The sequence below is a fragment of the Macaca nemestrina genome, chromosome 1 (genome assembly GCF_043159975.1).
Source record: "Macaca nemestrina isolate mMacNem1 chromosome 1, mMacNem.hap1, whole genome shotgun sequence".
NCBI lineage: Eukaryota > Metazoa > Chordata > Mammalia > Primates > Cercopithecidae > Macaca > Macaca nemestrina.
The window spans coordinates 24,797,548-24,817,387 of NC_092125.1; the positions used below are offsets into that span (position 1 = coordinate 24,797,548).

The window sequence follows — 19,840 nt, forward strand, 5'->3', positions numbered from 1 at the left end:
AGAAAAGCACAAGAAGGTGAGCTGAAAAAGGAAAATATCAGGAGAAGGAGGCCTCCATTTATTTTACCAAGTAAAAAATAGGGTTTCTAATTATAACAACTCTTGTTGAAATCACCCAGAAATAACAATCTATATTTATACATATGGGACCATATCTGTGATCCCCCTTATCAGATGGCGCCACTGGAATGGAGGACCTAAAGGTCAACAACAAAATTCCATTACAGTCTATTTTTAGTCATTTGTTAACCTCTGCTTCCTATCTGTTGACCTCCTACAGCTCCACGTAGCGCTCATCTTCTCAATGCTTTTGCGTTCCATTGGAGGAGTGTATTCACACTAAAAAAAGACCACTTTCTAGATTGAGGACATGTGTCACTTTACTGTCTGAGGATCCCAACTTCACTTTGTGGGAGCACAGGTAACTTACAGATACTCAAACATCAAGGACTTTGACAAAGTTGGCCTGAAAGCTTTTAGCTGCCCAGAAGATAGTGCAAAAAAACTCCTTAAACTGAGTTGTATATAAGAACTAGTATTAACTTCTAGACCATATACATAGTAGTACAAAACAAAATTCAAACTATGTGGATTTTTAATTATGGTTCCATTTTATTTCTTCAGCATTTTCCTTTTAGAAAAAGGAATACTGTATTTTAGACATGATTAATTTGACCTGCTGCGATGTGGTTACAAGCAGCTGTTATTTTCAGGGCTTAATAAAAAACAAAACTAAAGCAGGAGAGAGAACAACATCTCCTACATCCCTATCACTCATATTGTCAGAGACAAAGGCTGTTTAAGCCCCATATCACTTAAGTATCAGTCTAGCCCAATACCAGCCCCAAGAGTGATAGATACCAGTGGGCCTAATGCACAGATAAGAGAAAGAGGAAAAAAACGAAAGAGAGAAGGGAATGATGGGATGGGTATTGAAAAACAATGGTAATTAGTCAGTACTTACTGGGCACTGAAAATGTGCTAGGTACTGTGCTAAATGCTTTACATGGACATTTGTTCCTCAGAACCACCTGAAACAGTACTATTATCAGCCACATTTTATGTTTGAGAAAATTTTGGGTCAGAGGGGTTTCATAACTTGCCCAGGAAAAATTTAGCAGTGCCAGGGCTGGAACCATGTAGTCTGATGGAAGCTTAACCATATTTGGGCATCTTGCCTCTCTAGAGTCTAGGAAGAGAGGTAGTAAGAAGAGAAAGGTGAGAAAGACAATGAAGGAAAGCCCAGAGTAAGCAATGCTTTAGCTATGCCATGGCTTGTATGGTCTGCACAGCATGGTCCTATCTTCCAGCTATTTAGGACTTTTCAATGGGATGTAAGCTAGTGACCTAACTCCAACATTCCCTGTTCCCAAAGTGGGGCAAACACCATAAAGAAACCATATGACTGCATGTAAATCCAGAGAAAACCCTGCTGTCTAGTGTCTGGCCACGTTACCCTGGCTGCGGACAAAGCCCTCCCACACAAGCTATTTACATGGAAGATTAAAATATAAAATTCCAAACCACTCTAATTGTAGTCCAAGCACTAAAAACAGAAGTCACCCACACACCCATTTGCAGGTGCACTGATTTTCTATATGAGAATATACTGAGCAGTCCACATTCATCTCAAATTGTGGAATTACTTAGAAAAAAAAATTAATGAATCTCAGTACACACTTTTTAGTGGCACTTTCAGAGGTTAGATCCATAATCCTTGCGTGGAAGCAATGATTAGCAGAAATACTTTTATTTATCAAGCTAAACATTCTTCCATCTCTACAGAGGCATTTACTGAGTTGTACAGACAGTTCAATTAAAATGCAATTATCCCACGGAACTGCTATGTTTGTTCTGGAGGCAGTTATGTCTGATGGATGAGGCTCTGGTCTGGGAAGTGAGGAACTGGGCATCATGTAGGCATGCTGTGCTATTTATTGAGGGGCCTCAAAGAAATGGTGAACTATCTAGGACTCAGTTTTCATGTCTATAAAATGCAATGAATACTTCCCAACCTTTAAATAATCTCTTAATGATGAGAGGACAACTAAGACTAAATCAGTGGAGCACTTTGGGTTCTCTGTCATTATCAGGAGCTGCTCAAATACTGCCTCAGCCAAAGGGCTTTCTTTGATTCTCATAGCTTGAAAAGTTCTCTCTCTCGCTAACTTACAAATTATTCAGTTTGAATTTTATTATGGCCCTTAATATATTCTAGTTTGTTTCAAGTTATCTGTATAAATGTCCAATTTTCTCAAAGATTCTTGAAGGAAAAGAATCCTTATGGTTCTAGATCTCCATGTGCCTAAAACCATCCCTTACACATAGTGGGGAACTTAAAAAATGTTCGTTGCGCTGCTGTCAGCCTGGGAATTGGGGCAGGGTTAATGGTTTCTTTGAAAAGTGCATTTTCAGTAGAGTTTTCCTCTCTAGACTGCAAACTTCCTGAGAGCAAGGACTAGGTTCACTTCTGTATCCCTAGCACCCAGCATAGAGCCTGGCACATTGTAGACATTTGAAATATGTGTGTTTGTAATGAATGAAGGAATGAGTGAATGAATGAGGAGAAACTGGGGATAGAAATCATAAGAGATCATAACATATAGCAGATGAGGTCATATGGGTCGTTTATTGGAGAATTTTGACCAGGAAGGGAAAGGCTTGGATCGTAGAAAAGTTTAGATAAGTATCATGATGATGATGATGATGAATTATTTTTTAAGGAAAACTAGCAGGTCTGTAGGCATTATGAAAAGGGCCTACCCTACCTGCAGCTGTGGTTTTATCAAGGTGTTCTAATTTGTGAAGCACTGTTATGGTAAACATTCAGTGATACTGAGCTAGAGGTAATGGGGGAGGGGGCCCATAAAGTTGTTGCTACAGGGAACAATGTACCAGCTGTGCCCTGGTGGAGAGAGACGGTCGGTGAGAGATGGCTGCTACCCTGAGAAGCAGCTGGAGGATCCTCAGTTAATTGCCACTTGGACTACAGCATAGTTTTCTATGTCATTATAACAAATTACACTCCTCATTATGATACAGATTTGATTGTGTATGCAGAGGTTATCATGTCCCTGAAAAGTTACAGTAACCATTTATAGCCTCAAATGAAGATGATGGTTTTGCCTTCAGTACTGGCATTATAAGGAAACTCCACTGTACCAGATACTTTCAGCCTTGACTTCTTAGTCACAGCAGCCATGACTTCAGAAATCTAAATTCCTCTAATTTGTCAAAAAAGACGGAGGCAAAGTATTGATCTTGTGACTTTAGGAGTATCATCCATTTGGTTTCAGTAGTTAAAAACCTGGGCAACCCTCCTTTTAAAAGCTATTGGACTTTTTAAAAATGATAAGCTACAAGTTCAAATACACTAAACTATTCTCTGATCCTGGTAGAATCTGGCTCTATGTCACATATATTCTGAGGAGCATATGAAACACCAGAAAACCTTTCCTGGTCCCTCCTCTCCAAGGATGAGATTTTCCTTTCTGAGCTGGCATCATGGATCAATCTTATAATATACTGCCTTGTATTACTTACTCTTTTATTTCCACTTACAAGCCCCAGCAACCACCTGGTAGACTGTAAATTCCTTGTGGGCAGGTAAAATTTGTAGGCATTCATTAAATTTTTCTTGATTTGAAAGCAAATAGCATGGTGTCAAATTGATTTTTATCTGTAATTTGTCTGAAGATCAGAGAACTCTCTGGGACACATGGTGATGTTTTAACAAGAAATGTCCTAGAGTATTTAACAAGAAATGTCCTAGACTATTGGCCAAAGTTCAGCATATTTGGAAAATGACTTTTTTTCCCCAGTGATGTTTCAGTTTAAGATCGATGGATGATTTATCTGTTTTCAAGTTCAGTCTGGCCCAAGTCCTGTGGTTGCTGTGGCTCTTCATACATACTTCACCTCCTCTAATTTATTAGCCTTGCCAACTTCAATTTTACCGGAGAGGGGATATTGGGATATTCACTTTGATGCCAAACTATAATTTTAAAAATTCTTATTGCTGAAGGATTTTCGCTGATACTTTTGACTCAATTAAGGCTTAGGAAGTTTTCAGCTAATTTCCCCATTACAGCCAAAATCCAACTTGTAAAACTTGCAAAAGAAGTCTCTGAGGCAGATACTCATGGATATAGCCTTGTTCTTCCTGTCCTATCTTAATAAGCTAAGTAAAGCTGTTTATGGATGATGGAACAGCTGCCAGATTCCACCCCCAAGGTGACAGCAGCTCAGCTGTGGGAGAAGTGATTCTTAAAATTTGCATATTCTCTGTGTACATACAGTAGGCATATATATAGATACACATCCTTATTAATTTTGAAAATGACATTTCAAAACCCTTCTTGCCTACTCAATTCTTTTGCATGAAGAATGGGTGGAGGACAGGTAGATGTGGAAACAAAATGGATTAGAGCAAAGCAGAGTAGCTGTGGAAGGACCAGGTGGGAGATAATTGTGTTAGGCAAGGTGGGAGGTAATGGCAGCAAGGACTAGGACAGTTTCAGTAGAGATGGAGGGAAAGAAACTAACTCAAGGTTATTTTGAGTTACAATCTAAAGGATTTGGTGATTGATGAGGGATGGAAGTGAGGGAGAAGGAAGCGATAAGGATGAAGTCTCTGCTTCTGGTTTGGGCTAAAAGGTGGACAACAATGCCATCCACTGAGATAAGATATGTAGAAGCTGGTTCAAAGTGAAGCAGCAGCAGATTAATTCAATTTCCTAGGGGCTGAGGTTGAAATGCCTACAAAACACCCAGGTGGAGAGATCCAGAAGACAGTTGGATATATGGTATTGAGGAGCAAAAGAGAGGCTGGGGATAATGATTAGAAGTCATCAGCATATAGATGATGACTGAAGCCACAGGAGTGAATAATGTTTCCCAGGGAGAGGACCTCAAACAAAACAGGAACATCTGGAGGATGCACAGTGGAAGAACACCCAGCATACACAGAGATAGGTAAGAAAAATTACAAACTACAGTGCTGAGAAAGGCAAAGGAAGATGAGCGCCTCAGAGTGGCAAATGCTTTTGAGAAGTCAAGGGAAGTAATAACTGAAAAGCATCCATTAAATTTAGCAATCAGACAATCTTAGCAAGAGCTGGTTTCTGGAGTGGTGAAAGCAATAACAAGATGGAAGGGAGCTGGGAGTTGGTAACAGCAGAGGGAAAGGAAACATTTAATATTCAAAACTCTTTCAAGGAGTTTGACTGTGAAGAAGAGTAAAGGGACAGGAAAGCAACATCTGAGGACCACAGGATTTTTGTGAATTGTTGTATTTTAATGGGAGAGACTTTAGCATATTTTGAATGCTGACAGGAAGGAGTCACTAAAGAAGAAATGAATGGAGATGTGAGGTGGGAACAGGGCGGAGTGTGGGTATTCAACAAAGAGAGAGCCTTGACAAAGCTGAAAGGGATGGATCCAGAGCAGCACAGAAGCAGGCAGTCTTCTTGCGTGGTAACAAGGTCTCAAGCAGCTGCTATGAAGAATGTGAGAAGGAACTAGAGTGCCTCTTACCTCTTCCATTCGGGAACCAACTGGCTATACTATATATAGTTCATCAAAGATGCCCTTTTCAACCACACAGTGTTCAAAAGACTATTGTGTACAAATGTAATCTGAAAAATTAGTGTTGTGAAATAATTACCCTAAAATTTAAGTAGCATATAAATATAAAATAGGCTAAATTGACATTTTTGTAAATTAACATTTCTTAACATTTGTAATGTTCTTTAAAGAATAATCTACATGGAACACTGGCATCAGCCACCTTGGCTAAAGGAGGACTAGCCAAACACCATCACTAACACTCCCCATGGGACCATGAGTACAGAAGTGTGCCTGGTGAGGATCATGAAGACTGTCCTGGCTCCACCAGCCAGACCATGACGGCATGGGCCAGACTAGCTGCAGTGACACTGATCACCACCCTTCCTCTTTTTCCTTGCTAACAGAACCCTGATTTTGTTCACTTCCGAAGTAAACAGTTGTTTAGGCCTAAGAGGTGAGTCTTGAGTAGTCCAAGCCAATTTTGTTTGTGAATGGGCATGAGCCCAATTCTTGCCGATAAAACTAAAAGGGAAAGTCTGCTGGAAAAGTTTTTCTCGCTCTTGAAAAGAGTGGTACAAGGAAGAGAATACCATTTTCAATCTCTGAATGTGCTTAATTACCCGGAACTATGCAGTCATCAAGAGATCATGAGGTGAGCCAGCTGAGGAGGACAGGGGATGTGCTCAGGATAACAGAACAAACAACAGAAGAAACTAGGTCCTTTAGGGCTGCTACCTGAACTGTTCTATTAACCAATCCTGGAACTACCTTACCTTGACATTTCTTGTTATGTGAAATAATATATTTTCCTATTTTAATGCCACTTCTAATTGCAATTGGTTAGTAGGGCAGAATGAGACCAAAATGGTTGAACTGCAACGAAGAGAAACTGGGGAAAGATAGAAAACGAGAGAGAGCAAGTATTTGCTATTCTGTGAATATAAGAACAGTTTTGTTAGATAACTCATTAAATAAAAAATAAGGGGGAAAGGATTCTGGTGGGAAGAAAGATTAGAAAAAAGGCAAATAAAGAGTATAAGTTCCACTAATGTCTCTTTTGCCCACTTTATCTTTCATGGAAATGGACTACATTGTCTTTATTTCTCTAATTCCCTGTGTGTCACTGATCATTAACTTTTACTTCTCAGTCTGTGACTCATTCTGTATTAGATGTCAGAATTCTACTGATAGCTCCTGGGAGAGAAAAATACAAATCCTAATTACTCGCTGAGGATATTCACTCATTCTACAATCAGGCACTGGCAGCTCATTAGGTGGGCTAGATACCCTTCCTCACTTCACAATAGAGGCAGTCCAGGTACCTCCAGGGAAGAAATGTCTGTTTTACCAACCCTAGCGGCTCATCTACATCTAGGGATTTAAAAATCACCTTCTAAATGTATAGCACATACAATCCTAACCTTCGCTACCCTGTAATCCTGTTCAAATGCCTCCAGAAGAGCTATATTTTAATGCCCTCCAGCTCTCCACCCTACCCTGCCCCTCCACCTATACCTCCTACCTACCCCTGCCTATACCACAAGTTAATAGTGCCTCAAATGGGGGTAACCTTCAACTAAATCAGCTCTCCTTACCACTTATTTCAATTCCGTCTATGAGCTATGATCTAGACAACTTGGGGTCATCCTAAAGCCTCCTTTTCCTTCATTCCCCAATATCTCATTATTTCTTTCAAAGTGTCTCAGCTTTACCCACACATTTCACTTCCATTGTCTCCATCATAATCTAGATGCTCACATATCTCAACCACTTCAACCACACCTTAGCTCATGTTCTCTGGCTCTACTGTCTCCCACTTGCCACTCCCTTTGTCATGGTACCACCTCTGCCCTCAGGAGTCTGCCCACAGTGGCTCTCACACCAAGTCCCAGATCTTCTGGAGGGGTTTCAAGGCCCTCCCCAATCTGGCTCCATCATATCCTTCTACCTTCTTCCAGTCAATTTGACAAACTGGACACTGTCACATACTCACACTGTGTTCTCCCAGCTCTGGGATTTCATCACGCTGACCTTCCCACTTCGGGTGCTCAGTATCCCCTGAATGTGCTTTCCTAAATCCTATTCATTCCTCTATGCCCAGCTCAAATTTCACCTCCTCCCTGAAGATTCTGTAACCAGTCCAGCTCTTTCTTCTTTGAACTGATGGTCTTTAGCATACTCTTTAGCATCTGATTGTCCTAATAAAGGTCCATTCTCTCCTTGACCAGGCCATGCTGCTTGTCAGAGAAACCATGTCCTACACTTCTTGCAGGCCCTCACAGTACTAGTGGACTCCTGTAGGTAGGGATGAAACAACTATTTGCTAACTGAATAATCAACATTCAAGGGATACCTTGTCTCTTTTCTTATAGTTTTAGTAATTGAGGAGCCTAGGGAGAAGGCAGGGGTCAGCAACGTCCTGTAGCCCTTGGAAAGCATGACATGTACCCCAAAAGATATCTGACATAGCTGGAAGGATCCCATTTCTGGAGTGGAGAAAACTATTTTCCAAAGACACATCACTGAACTGACTGTTCTTAACAACAAGGAACCACTATGGGGGCCCGAGAACAAGCATGGGGCAGGGCAGTCTGGAACTACATTTACCACTGTGGCTTCCTCCAGTGGAGTCACTTGGTGCCAAGGGAGGTGGATGCGGCTTGTCCATCAGCATGCCAGATGAGGGGGCTCCTCCCAAAGGGACAGAGGGGATGGAGTAAGGGCCAGGGACACCGGAGACAGAGGGAGGGTACCCGGCCTTTGCTGCTTTCCCTGCTTCATACACTGTGGAGGGAGATCAAGAGCAAGAGAGATTATGTTGTCCCACCCTCCACAACCCTCACACCAAAAATCCCTGAGGATGCACTTCAGGGAGCTCCTGTATGTGTGTATGTGCATGTGTGAGTGTTTGTTCTCCTAGAACTGAACTGATTAATCAGAATCACTGTCCCCCACTCCCTTGGACTCCTCCAGCTCCACCAAACAGCAACGACATAAGGAATTACTGTGTTTAGTACCTGGCAAGTAAGTAATTAAGTGGTTCTGGGAGCTGTCACAGCAGCATCCCCAGTGACGGCAGCAGCCCACTCTTCCCCACACTGTCTGGAGGCTGCCTCGGCCCCTCTGGAGGCAGCCTAGCACACGGACTGCCCAGGGCTGCTTCAAGGAGGATCCTGAACTTTGTCTTGAGAAGGAAAGCAAGTAATGGGCTTGCACATGGTCCCTGCTCTGTGATTTCAAAAGCAGAGCAAATAACTTGATTCTTCCTAGAAACTGCTTTATTCCTGAAGATACTAAAGATACCTCGTGTACCTCTCTCTTTCAAGACATGTTTGGTTTATGGAGGGGTACCAAACTTAATGTCTATATGGTCTTGGCCAGTAAGGTAAAAATTGTGACTCCTTAAATGAGAACTAGGCCCTATTGTAGCCCATGTCATCATGGGAGTACATAAAATAAATCTGTGGCAGGGTGGGTGCCCAAAGGCCACAGTTTGCACACTCTTCTTATATAAAAAGGAGGTTCTCTGCATGGGAAAGGAATGACCAGAGAAGGTTTCCTCTAGTTTGAATGCCTCAGGGAGAGGGAACAGCTTTACCCCACAACCGCACCACGCCAAACCTGTCCTTCCATTTTATCAATAGTGTCCATGAGAATTCCAAATGCATGGAGTGATAGGTATGGATAAGAATTGTGGACAGGTGTACGTAGGTGAACAGGCAAATGAGAATGGTCATCCCTGAGGCCAGGGGCATCCAGCGGAGAAGAGTCTGGAATGACCAGTCTTGGGGGTGGCAGGACAGGAGGTGGAGGAAGAACCCAGCGCACATAGCTGTCAGACACAGGTAGACATTTCTCTCGATTGCTCTGTCTCCCCACCAGTCACTGTACTCACAGGCTTGAGGGCAGCAGCAGGACTCTGGGCAGCATGGACAGCGGACATAGCAGCAGCAGCTGTGAGGGCAGCACTGGCACCAGCAGATCCCCACCAGGACGAAGAAGAGGAAGACGCCCAGGAGCACCAGGCCAACAAACACCCACTCTGGAAGGATGCACAAAGAAATCCACACTCGAGGCAGCCCACCTCCAGGGCAGGTGCACTCTGATTGGCATCTCCCAGTGAAAGGGGGAGAGGAGGGGGGACCTAGGGAAGAAAGCATCTCTTAACAGGAGACAGAGACCCAACACTCAAGAGGAACTCTGAGAGTGAGAAGTGCAGACCCTCAGTCCAGGGGAATGGAGAAGAGGGAAGAAGGTTTTCTACGTTACACTGGGCACATGTAATAACTGGCACAAAACAATGTGGGGATTTCAGAGTCCTATACTGGGGAAAGGATTTACACTACTGACTGTAGCATCAGAACCAGGATGGGACCAGAGCTGAAAGAATCCTGGCTGGGGGGAGGCAGAACCTTGTCTGTTGGGCTATGAAGTGGTGGGTTCTGTGAATACTTATTTTTTTTTTTTGGCAAGTTAATCCTCTCTATAAAAGTCTAAGTCCTGAGGAAACGGTCTCTATGTCTAGGGGTCTAGATGTAGTTTATATTTAGGTGGTTCCAGGCCCCTTATGTAATGTATTCACCTGCTTTCCCTGCTGATTGCCCCTAGAACACCTTTCCTGTACTCAGCACCAGTGCTGAGATCCAAACCTTTTGCTTATACCAAGACAATAGTCCATGGCTAGAGAAAACTACAGACATGGCCTCCATAGAGAAGACACTGTCCCCATGAACAGATAATGAGTTTGGTTTGATCACACTCAAGCTGTCCATACTAGGCAGCCAACCTAGCCAAGGGTTCAAGTGGCTCTGAGCTTGGATAAATAGCAAGGCTGACACGTATATCTGGGTATGTTTGTTAACTCTGCCTCTTTCACAGCTCTGCCAGAAGCTGAATGTGAATTCCATTTCATTTGCCCATCCAAAAGATTAAAAGAAAGGAAACAAATTGCAAGTGGCTTAGATAAAAATGACTATGGCCCTCAGGTGACTTGTCTCAGCATCATACTTTAGAGACTTGGCTACAGGACCCAACTTCCCCCTGCAGACCTGGACAGACTGGGGAGAGCCATGCTTTCCTTTAAAACCAAAAAGACTAAAGACATTCATTTTGATTAAAAGCCATCTATCCCAAATCCCTTTGCAAATGAACCTCAAGCACACATTGTTTTTCTTAGATTTTGATTACTAAATATTCCTTCAATTAAATGGACATTCAGCTGGGAGCTTGAGAATATATTTTTATTAAATAATGGGTTGTATAATAATGGTTAACAAAATGACTTTGTTTAGAGGAAACAAACAACATGTTTCCTGAATGTCCCTCCTCACTAATCTTTCTGAAATACATTCTTAATTTGAATGGGAAGGCCTTGTGCCTGGCTGGAGTGGCCTGGAGAGCATTCATGCCAAGGACAATCGATAGCAGAAGATTTGGCCTAAGCCTTAGTAACAACACAATAATGTAATGTAGCCTGAGATAGATATGAGCTCTTAGGTTTAGATGAGCTGTATGAAGTGGTGGCTACAACTTGGGTCAAGCAGTCAAGGATAAGATTGGAAAGTTATATGTGAGAAACAAAAGAATATTATCTGTGAAAGGATTCTTGGAATCAAAGGGAGGGAAATTTAGTCCTATATGGCCAGCTAGGAAAAACACAGTAACCCTTTCTTGAGACTGGGAGATGTAACAGCCTGGGAGATGTAACAGCTAGTTTCAAGCACTGCAATGTAACATTGTTTTTGTGATGAACAAATGCTTACAAATGGAGGGAATTCTGGATAAAGGGATTACAAAGAGGCATACATTTGTGTCCGTGGGAGCAACATCAGTAAAAAGAATGTCTGTGTTTGGGTTGGTCACCTAATGGAAAGGGACTAGAATTCATAGAAGAATAATTCATGAAGCTCAATGGTGAAGACTCTGGATGTTTTTAAAAATTTGAATTAAGCTAAAAACCAATACCCAGGGATATTCTGTATCTCTGTTGCTTTTAAAACTCTGGCAGAAACCCTCCAAGACAAGACTAAATCATCCCTTTTCCTACTGTTTGAGTTTAGATATGTTCTTCCCCACAGTTCATTCTTGCTCCTCTCTGTGCCTCCCTCAACTGCAGACCATAAAGGTGCACCAAACTGATGTTGGCTTGTCTAGGATGGTGGATTCAACTGAAGGTACATAAAAAGACAGAGATGCATATTTGTCCCAGATGTCCTTCACATATGGTCTGTGGACCTGTAGGGACTCAAAGGGACTAGTAAGTCCCTGAAATTGTGTACAAAGTGATGTAGGTCTGCAAATGTGTATTTTTCAAGGGAGGAGGGGTACATAGCTTTCCTAAGGTTTGAGAAAAAGTTTGATGATGTTATAAAAGGCAATTCAGAGTAACATGGTTGTACAATAATGAATCGGTAAACATATAACTTAGGAAATAAGGAAGGCAGATAAATACTGATTCTATTAAAAATACTTTTACGTATATGGGTACAGCTGAAATACTGAAATGGGCATGGAGATTGCCAAAGAGCCTGCATGCCTGACACTGAAGGACTAGGTTGCCATCTCAGCCTATTTTTAATTATCATTATTCTTTTAAGGCCTAGTAACAGAAGAAATGCAATTTAAAAGTCCTTCCAGTGGGTTTAGTTAATCCTGGAAAAGATCAGAGACATACAAACAAATGTGGAAATAAATTAAAGAAGCAATTAGCGACTAATGCAGAAGCAAAACAGATGGAGTAACAGCAAATCAAGCAAATAAAGAGTTAAATGACTGAATACCTGGCATAATCTCCACAGCAAAACTGGGCAAGAGATCAGCAAGCAGCCCTGTCCTGCCTAGAAGAAGTGGAAGGAAAAGAAGAAGGAAAGTGGTTATTCCAAAGGAAAACATAGCCTAAAGCCTGGTTCCAGTTGGTACCATCCATACGTGGGGCCATGAGTGCATGCTCTTTGTGGTATGAGAAGCACATCACCAAAGCTAGGCTGAGACAAGAGAATGACTTTCTCTCTCAATCTCTGGCAGCCATCTAAGTGAACTCTGCACCTAAACTAAGCGGAAGCAGAAACAGAACTTTCTCTCCAACTATTTATAGGAGGAGGAAATCTCTGCTTGAGCAGACTGACATACACTATCTCCATTCATTTATACATCCGTCTCCATACACTTCATTGGAAAGTCAAGCCCGTCTGTATCCAAATGTTCAATCTACATTTTCATACATCCATACACAGTCCTATGTCCATATAAAAACAAAAGTACATATTTGGTTTTAACTCAGAATTATCTCACTACATGATTCTATTTGTGGCCTAAAGATATTTCAATGATTAAAATTTTCATAGGCAAGGGAAAGATAAAACTAGATCAGTTACACATTCCTCTACACTCCTTCTGGCTTCTGAAATACACTGTACATATGTGGATGGTATGGCTTTTCCATATGGCACCCACAGCTGGCATTATATGGACCCAAGTGCCTTCTGCATAATATGGCAGAGAAACTTAAAAGCTGGAGTTGGAACAGGTGCCCCTCAGGGGCTCTGGGAAGCAAAGAGCTGTGCAGGAAACAAGAGGCTGGAAGATGTAAGAGAGCAGATTAGTCCATTTTAAAACTAGACTGATTTACAGAAAGACATGATGAATGCTTTCATCATGTTCTCATATCAAGGTGAAGTCCTGTTATGAACTTCTTCCCCTGATATTATATGCTCTACCACACTGAAGCCTTGCTAATAAACTAGTAGTACTGTAAACAACTAGCAAATTTCCCTCCTTTCAGACTTGTGATGATGGTGAAATGTCACTGTAGCACCTAAACATGCAACTAAATTCTACTTCATTTAGGTACCTGACATATACCTCTAGAACAGCACCATCCAACAGAAATATAATGCAAGCAATGTGGATAATTTTAGTTTTTCTAGGCAGTACAATAAAAAGTAAAAAGAAACAAAGGAAATTAATGTGATACTATTTTTAGCTTATGTAACTATCACCAAAATATTGCCATTTCAAGAACATAGTAGACACATGTTGCTATTGGACAGCACAGCTCTGGCAATCTGTTTCATGCATATAGATATGGCTCATTTATAAAACAACTCCTTCATATTAAAGTTTGTTGAGGTGCATTAGAGAAAAGGTTACTCATGTGTGTGGTTCATATTTTAAATCTGAAGTCATGGTTGGTCACTTGTCCCTTCCTCTATCAAGCCACCCACAGAAAAGAAGCTCCGACAAAGGTCAAAGAAAAAGGGGCTCCTCCAGGACACTAGAGGAGTATTCTGGAGCTGGGGCAAGATTTAGTGAGTGGAGTAGAAGGGTCTTTGCTCACTTTTTTTTGGCTCTCCTCAACTCTACAAGGCCAGTGTCGTAACATGTGTCCTAGTCTATGTGGGTGATGGTCCCATGTTTAAAAAAATAATGGGGACCAGAGTATATTCCAAGGTAAGGAAGTACCGGATGGGTGACTTAGGCCAACTCTGCTTTTGGCTTTGGCAAATACAGCTTCCTTTTTTCTGTCCTCCATCTCATGCAGCTGACATGGTAAGATGGCTCTGCTGCTTGCAAGGTCTCTTGGAAGGACAAGTAGGAGTCAAGTGGGACATTGGAAAAAGGTGTCTTCTCAGGCTAGTCTTTGACCTAAGCCTTCATAAAAGACTAAGAGGTGCCCCTAAGGCTTATGCAGTTCCCTAGCGTAGGAAACTAGTACAGATTTGGGGCCAAAGTTTGAGAAAGTGATTAAGAGACAGCATGCATTGGTCTCTTCTGAGTGTTATCTATAAAAATATCTCTTGGAAACTCAACAAGGTAATAAACAGCTAGCCAAAGATTTGGGAATTTGGACTCCTGGAGATTTCTTAAAGACCAGGTAACAATCAATGATCAAGAAGTCAATATATACTGATTTTTAAAAATCCAGTTATCAGATATGTACTTGATGGTGGATTTTTATTGTGTTTTTTTCAATCTGCATAATTAGCACTTGTAAATATGTATCTTGGTGTATCTTGTAAAATCAGAAACTTTGTTAGTGTTTACTCTCCACTTCTCAAGACTACCAATGTTTTAAACATCTCTGGATATGCTATGGTCCAAATCATTACTTAAATTCATGATAGAAATGTCATTGATGATATAAGCTACCAATTTGTGGGCTCTCATAGCAAACTGACTGTGATAACTATAAAAATTCATACATTCAAGGAGGATGTGGTGCTCATACATATTATATAAAGCATGTTATATTGGAAAAAGCAGTGGACTGGGAGTCAGAGTACTTAGGGCAACTTTATCATTACCTCACTTGGTGATTACTCCAGGCAAATTACTTTCCCTTTCAGGGTCTCAGTTTTTTCATTAGTAAAATGAAGGGGTTGAATAGAGTAGTTTATAAACAGAAAGACCATCTATCTTAGTTTGTCTAGGACAGTTGTAGATTATGCCTATGGTCCAGGTGTAATTTTTAATAGCACCCCTTTTTACTTTCAAAGCATTCTAGTTTGGACAATTAATTATATGGTCATTCTACTTATATAACTTTTAGTTCCCAAATCTGATACTCGGTGATTGGAGTTAAAAACTCAAATGTCTATGGGGACCAGCAGGTAATACAAATGAGTACAGCTGGCCAGATGTAATACAACAGGGAGTAGCTAGAGATGTTATTAGGAGGCTGCTACTAGTCACCCCTAGCCACTTGTGCCCCCATAGAAATGTGTCTTCAGTGTTTCAGATCATCCTGTTTTTCAATATTTTCCAGGCCCCAGATTTTATGTGATATATCTTGATTTTCAAATGTTGGCAACCAATTATTTTTAAAACACTGGGTGAGCCATACACAATATGTCTTCAGGCTGTATAGAGCCCAGAAATCATGAGTTTGCAACCTCTGAAGGGTATACACACACAGATAAATTTATGGGATGGTAAAACACAAAGCTGCATTTCCCCACAGGCTGTTTAGGTTACCTTGAGGGTGTTCTAACATTATTTCCACACACAGAATGATAGTAAATACAAGATCTAGTCACCTATGTTCAAATTAAAATTGGAAACAACAGTATTACGCACCAAATTGCTAGCCTTTCTTACTTCTAGGGAGCTAGAATGGACATCATGGAAGAACAATGAAGGAACTTGCATTATTTTTTACTTTAGACTTTTTTACTTTTATTGTTGAAAAAATTAAAATAAGGAAAGGGTGTATCAGACATATGGACAGGTGATTCACAAAGCTTGTCACTCCAACAGGAAGACATACATCAAGCTTCTCATTCTCCCTGAAGCAACAGTCAATAGCTGATGCTTCAGAAGGTGAAGGCTTCCCATAATGTACCTGTGTAGTGTTAGCCGCAGGGTAGTGTAGGTGATATGTGCAGTAAAGTGGGCGAAATTAAATATCTTCAGAATTCAAAACATAGTAGGAATTTTGGGAGAACAGACAATACCAATATATCATGTCAACAGCAGAGACGGTGCAAAGCTCTATAGTTTTACACCATTACTTATATTTTATTGGAGCTAAAGGCATTTTTAAAAGTGGATTTATGCTGGAATCTTATATTTCTGAAAATATTCCACTTCCAGTTTCTTCCCTAACAGTTCTTAAAAAATGCTATTGCTAGTTAGAAATGCTTTATCTTTTCTTCTATCATAATCAATGAAGGCCTGATCTTAGAGAGTCTAAACAATTGCAGTAAATACATCCCAGATTTCAGCAGCACTTTACCAACACTTGTGAATCACTATCATTCTTCCAGGATTCAGTTTAAGAGTGGCAATTACAAGTCACTTTAATGTCTGAGGAAAGGATGGAAAGCAAGCCCTGCAAATAGAAGGCCACATTTACTCTTTTCAAACCACAGCTCAAACTATCAGTGGAAAATACAGTTTTTATGTAAGCACTCCAACAGTTTTCCCCAAACCTTGCAGAATCCATTACTTTTAAGAAATTTCCACATGAATAGACCAAACGAATCAGGCATACTAATACTTTGTACATGCACACACACACAAGTGCCAGTTTCATATCATACTGTCACAAACTCTAGAGCTAAACACATTCACACGCTTTGGATTAAATGATCAGGATAGAAACATGCATTGTGAATAAAATAACTTACCTATCTTACCTATAAAATTCCCCATTTCAGTTGTTTTCTGCCACTGCCACTGCTGAAGTTATCCTCAACTGAACTCTTTGTACACATTCCTGCAAACCAGCTCACGGTTGGAATGTCCCTCATTTATTCATTCATCATTCATTCATTCATTCAACAAAGAAATTTATATTTAGCTAGATGGAGACACAGGGGACAAGATGTGTTCCCTTGAGACACTTGAGAGGCTCACAGTCTAGCCCAGACAGAACTCAGCTTTAGTTATCTGCTTCTGTGCTGCAAGACCTATTAAATCTTCCCACCAAATTAATTTTCATCAGCCTTCTTTGCATTTTTGACATCAGGTTCTGTCTGGTCATGGGACCTTTCCCTAGAGACCTAGTCCTTGCCTGGTTTCCCACTTCTACTCCGAACAGTATCTTTGCACATTTCACAACAAATCATGTCCTAGTGGCATTTCCCCAAGTTTTTTTTACACCTTTTTCTTGGTAGGTTAGCCCCCTCAAAGCAAACTTTACTTACTTTCTTTGCTCAGACAAGCATTTGAACTGCTTTGTTCAATTCCTTACCACATAGAGTCCACAAGACTTGAGAAATGTTCTGACAGAGCCCTGTAACAATGCTGCGCTAAGAAGGTGCTTCCTCATCCATGCTCCCTAGGACCACTGCACATGCCTGCACAAAAGCACTTACCTCGTGGCTGCAGTGTGCCTTTACTTTTACATGTGCCTCCCCTAGCAAGATGGAAACCCCTCCAGAGCAGGGACTATGCTCTATGCTTGGCATCTCCAGAAGCCTAGCGTGAGGAGGCACCTCACCCACCCATCAGGAACTTGAAGTGTTTCCAGTAGCAAATCCCCTTGTTCAGTAAGCAGGGTTTCTAGCTGGACTTCTGATTTGCTGCTCATTATAGTGACTTTATCAACCTCGGGTGGAAGTAGGCTTTTAATGAAAATATGAAAGAACTATTCATTTCTTCATGCAGCATTATTCTATATACTGCAGAATGTTTAGCACTTCTGAACTCAGGGAAGAATGCCAGGAGCATTCTCCAGTCACTGGAATATCCCCAAATGCCATCTTGCTATCTAAGGAGACAGAAGCACCACCCTACCCCACACCAAGGAGCTGAGAATCACCAGCCTAGTGTATTTTTGAGGAAGTCATTACAGAGATATAATACACATAAAAATTTCAGCCAAAAAGACTGTTTTGGTCTCTACTTTTAAAACTTAAATCCAAGGTCTAATCATTTCTAAGCCTCCAAAGTTGCAATGGAAGGTACAGAAGTTCAGGATTTAGGACAAACTTGTTTTCAGAACCTGCTTACTCAATCACTTGATAACACATTGTTTAATGCATTGGAACTTAGGGAAAGGAAGTATAACATTTCCTTTATCTTTATGACACCACTGCTGATAGCAGAGTTATCTCCATTTCTTTAAACTTACTAAGCTGGAGTCCTCCTAGGGTTTGTCAATACACTATACAGATGAACTTTCTGTTCAGGACAGTGAGGAATGCCTTTCTTCCCCAGCTCCGTGTGGTTCCCCTCTTCTCCCTATGTTTAATGCACATCTCAGCTTCATCCCACTTTCAAGCTTTCCTCAGATGCCCTAGATCCATTTTCAGGGATGTACTGTATCCACCCCCTGTTCTGTCAGCTCCTAACCCTCCAAAATGTTTCACTCCTATGTCTTTGAGGAGAACAGATGCCTTTCTCTGGCCCTTTTAAGTGTAAAGATGTTTCTATGGCTATGCTTTTAAGTGTTAAGTTGTTTCTATGGCTATTTGGAATCCCAAATAGATTGGAAATTTCCCAAGGGCACAACCACATCCCGGTTTTTATTCTATATTCCCATGGCAACCATGCATTTAATAAATATAGTTTATGACTATCACAAATGTGGATATAGCCTCCCTTTCTTTTATATATATTTATAAACTATGTTCTTAAGCATTTCATATGTTTACTTTTTCTGTGTCCTTTAAATTTTAGTTCACTTTATAGTCTTAAAGGAGAATAATTCTGAAACTGAATTCTATCCATAAAATAACTAGTATTGGACCATCTACAATTAACTGTTAATAAATGCTTTGGGGTTTGTTTTTTGTTTTTTGTTTTTGTTTTTGGCAGGTAGTCACAAGCTTAGCCTAAGGAGCTGACTTCTATTCCCACAGAATCCTAGAATCAGATTTTATGACCAGAAAGGATCTTAGAGGTCATCTAGTCCATATTCTACCCTATGTTTCAGGGACCTGAGGCTCTGAAAGGTTAAGAATCTTAGCCCAAGTCACACAATTCACTAATGATCAAGCCAGGAAAACAACCAGGTGTACTCACCCCAATTCCAGTGCTTTTCCCAATATCTCACCACCCCAAAACATTCACTTATCCTTCATTTGGAAATGTGCACCAACTGCTTTCCAGTCTCCTAATATTTATAGTGAATGACCCTGAAATTTGTTCATGTTTTTGGCATTACTGCTCTACTTATGTAATTAAAGTATAATTTTTGGATGTAGGAAATGTTGGAGATAACTGAAATTCTCAGCACCTTTTAAAGTTGCAACCAGAAAAAATGATCACTGAACACATCATAACACAATATGAGCTAATTAAAAGGCATTCACCATGCTGCTACAAATAAACAACAAAAATGATTGCAAAGTAATCTGACTTCACAAAGTGCTATAGTGATTCAACCTCCACCCCCAGAGAGTGACTAAATACAAAATATTATCAGAAATATAACGTGGTCGACTTGGCCTGAGGTGAAATGCAGAAGACTGCTAGATTGACTTTAAAATGCCGTGGAGGAGTGTGGGATGTCATGGAAGGGGGAAAGTGAGTTTCTTGGAGCCCAGCGTAGTGTCTTGAAGTCACTGTGCTCCATCCATCAGACTACCACAGATAAAAAGATAGCAAGAATGGCCACTTTCTTTAACCAAAAAAGGCCCTGGCGGTCTCAGGCAGACACAGAGGGGCACACACTTGGTATGTCTCAAACTGTCAGAGTTCCTGCCCTTTCCTCCGTGGCCAGCCCCCTTAGTGTGAAGGGGTTGGCTGTGGGGCCTTTCCCAGATCCTCTCATGGGAAGCCAATTCAGCAAAGTCGGAGGCACAGCCCCCGTGTGAACGCAAACCTG

General features: G+C 41.0%; 1 protein-coding gene across 8 annotated transcripts in view; it reads right to left on the reverse strand.

Annotated features, from left to right (window-relative positions):
• LOC105492982 (immunoglobulin like domain containing receptor 2) overlaps window positions 1-19,840 on the reverse strand; it is a 75,171-nt gene that overhangs the window by 13,885 nt on the left and 41,446 nt on the right. For 5 of the 8 annotated variants that reach the window (XM_011760376.3, XM_011760372.3, XM_071074975.1 and 2 more), the window contains 3 exons: window positions 12,348-12,404; window positions 9,464-9,610; window positions 8,176-8,352 (listed from right to left, as the gene is read on the reverse strand). The exons of 1 other annotated variant lie outside the window; for it this stretch is intronic. In XM_011760376.3, coding sequence (XP_011758678.2) covers window positions 8,176-8,352; window positions 9,464-9,610; window positions 12,348-12,404 — 381 coding nt within the window. The remainder of the gene's footprint in view (window positions 1-8,175; window positions 8,353-9,463; window positions 9,611-12,347; window positions 12,405-19,840) is intronic. 2 more of the 8 variants (XM_071074986.1, XM_071074973.1) reach the window with 2 other exon arrangements.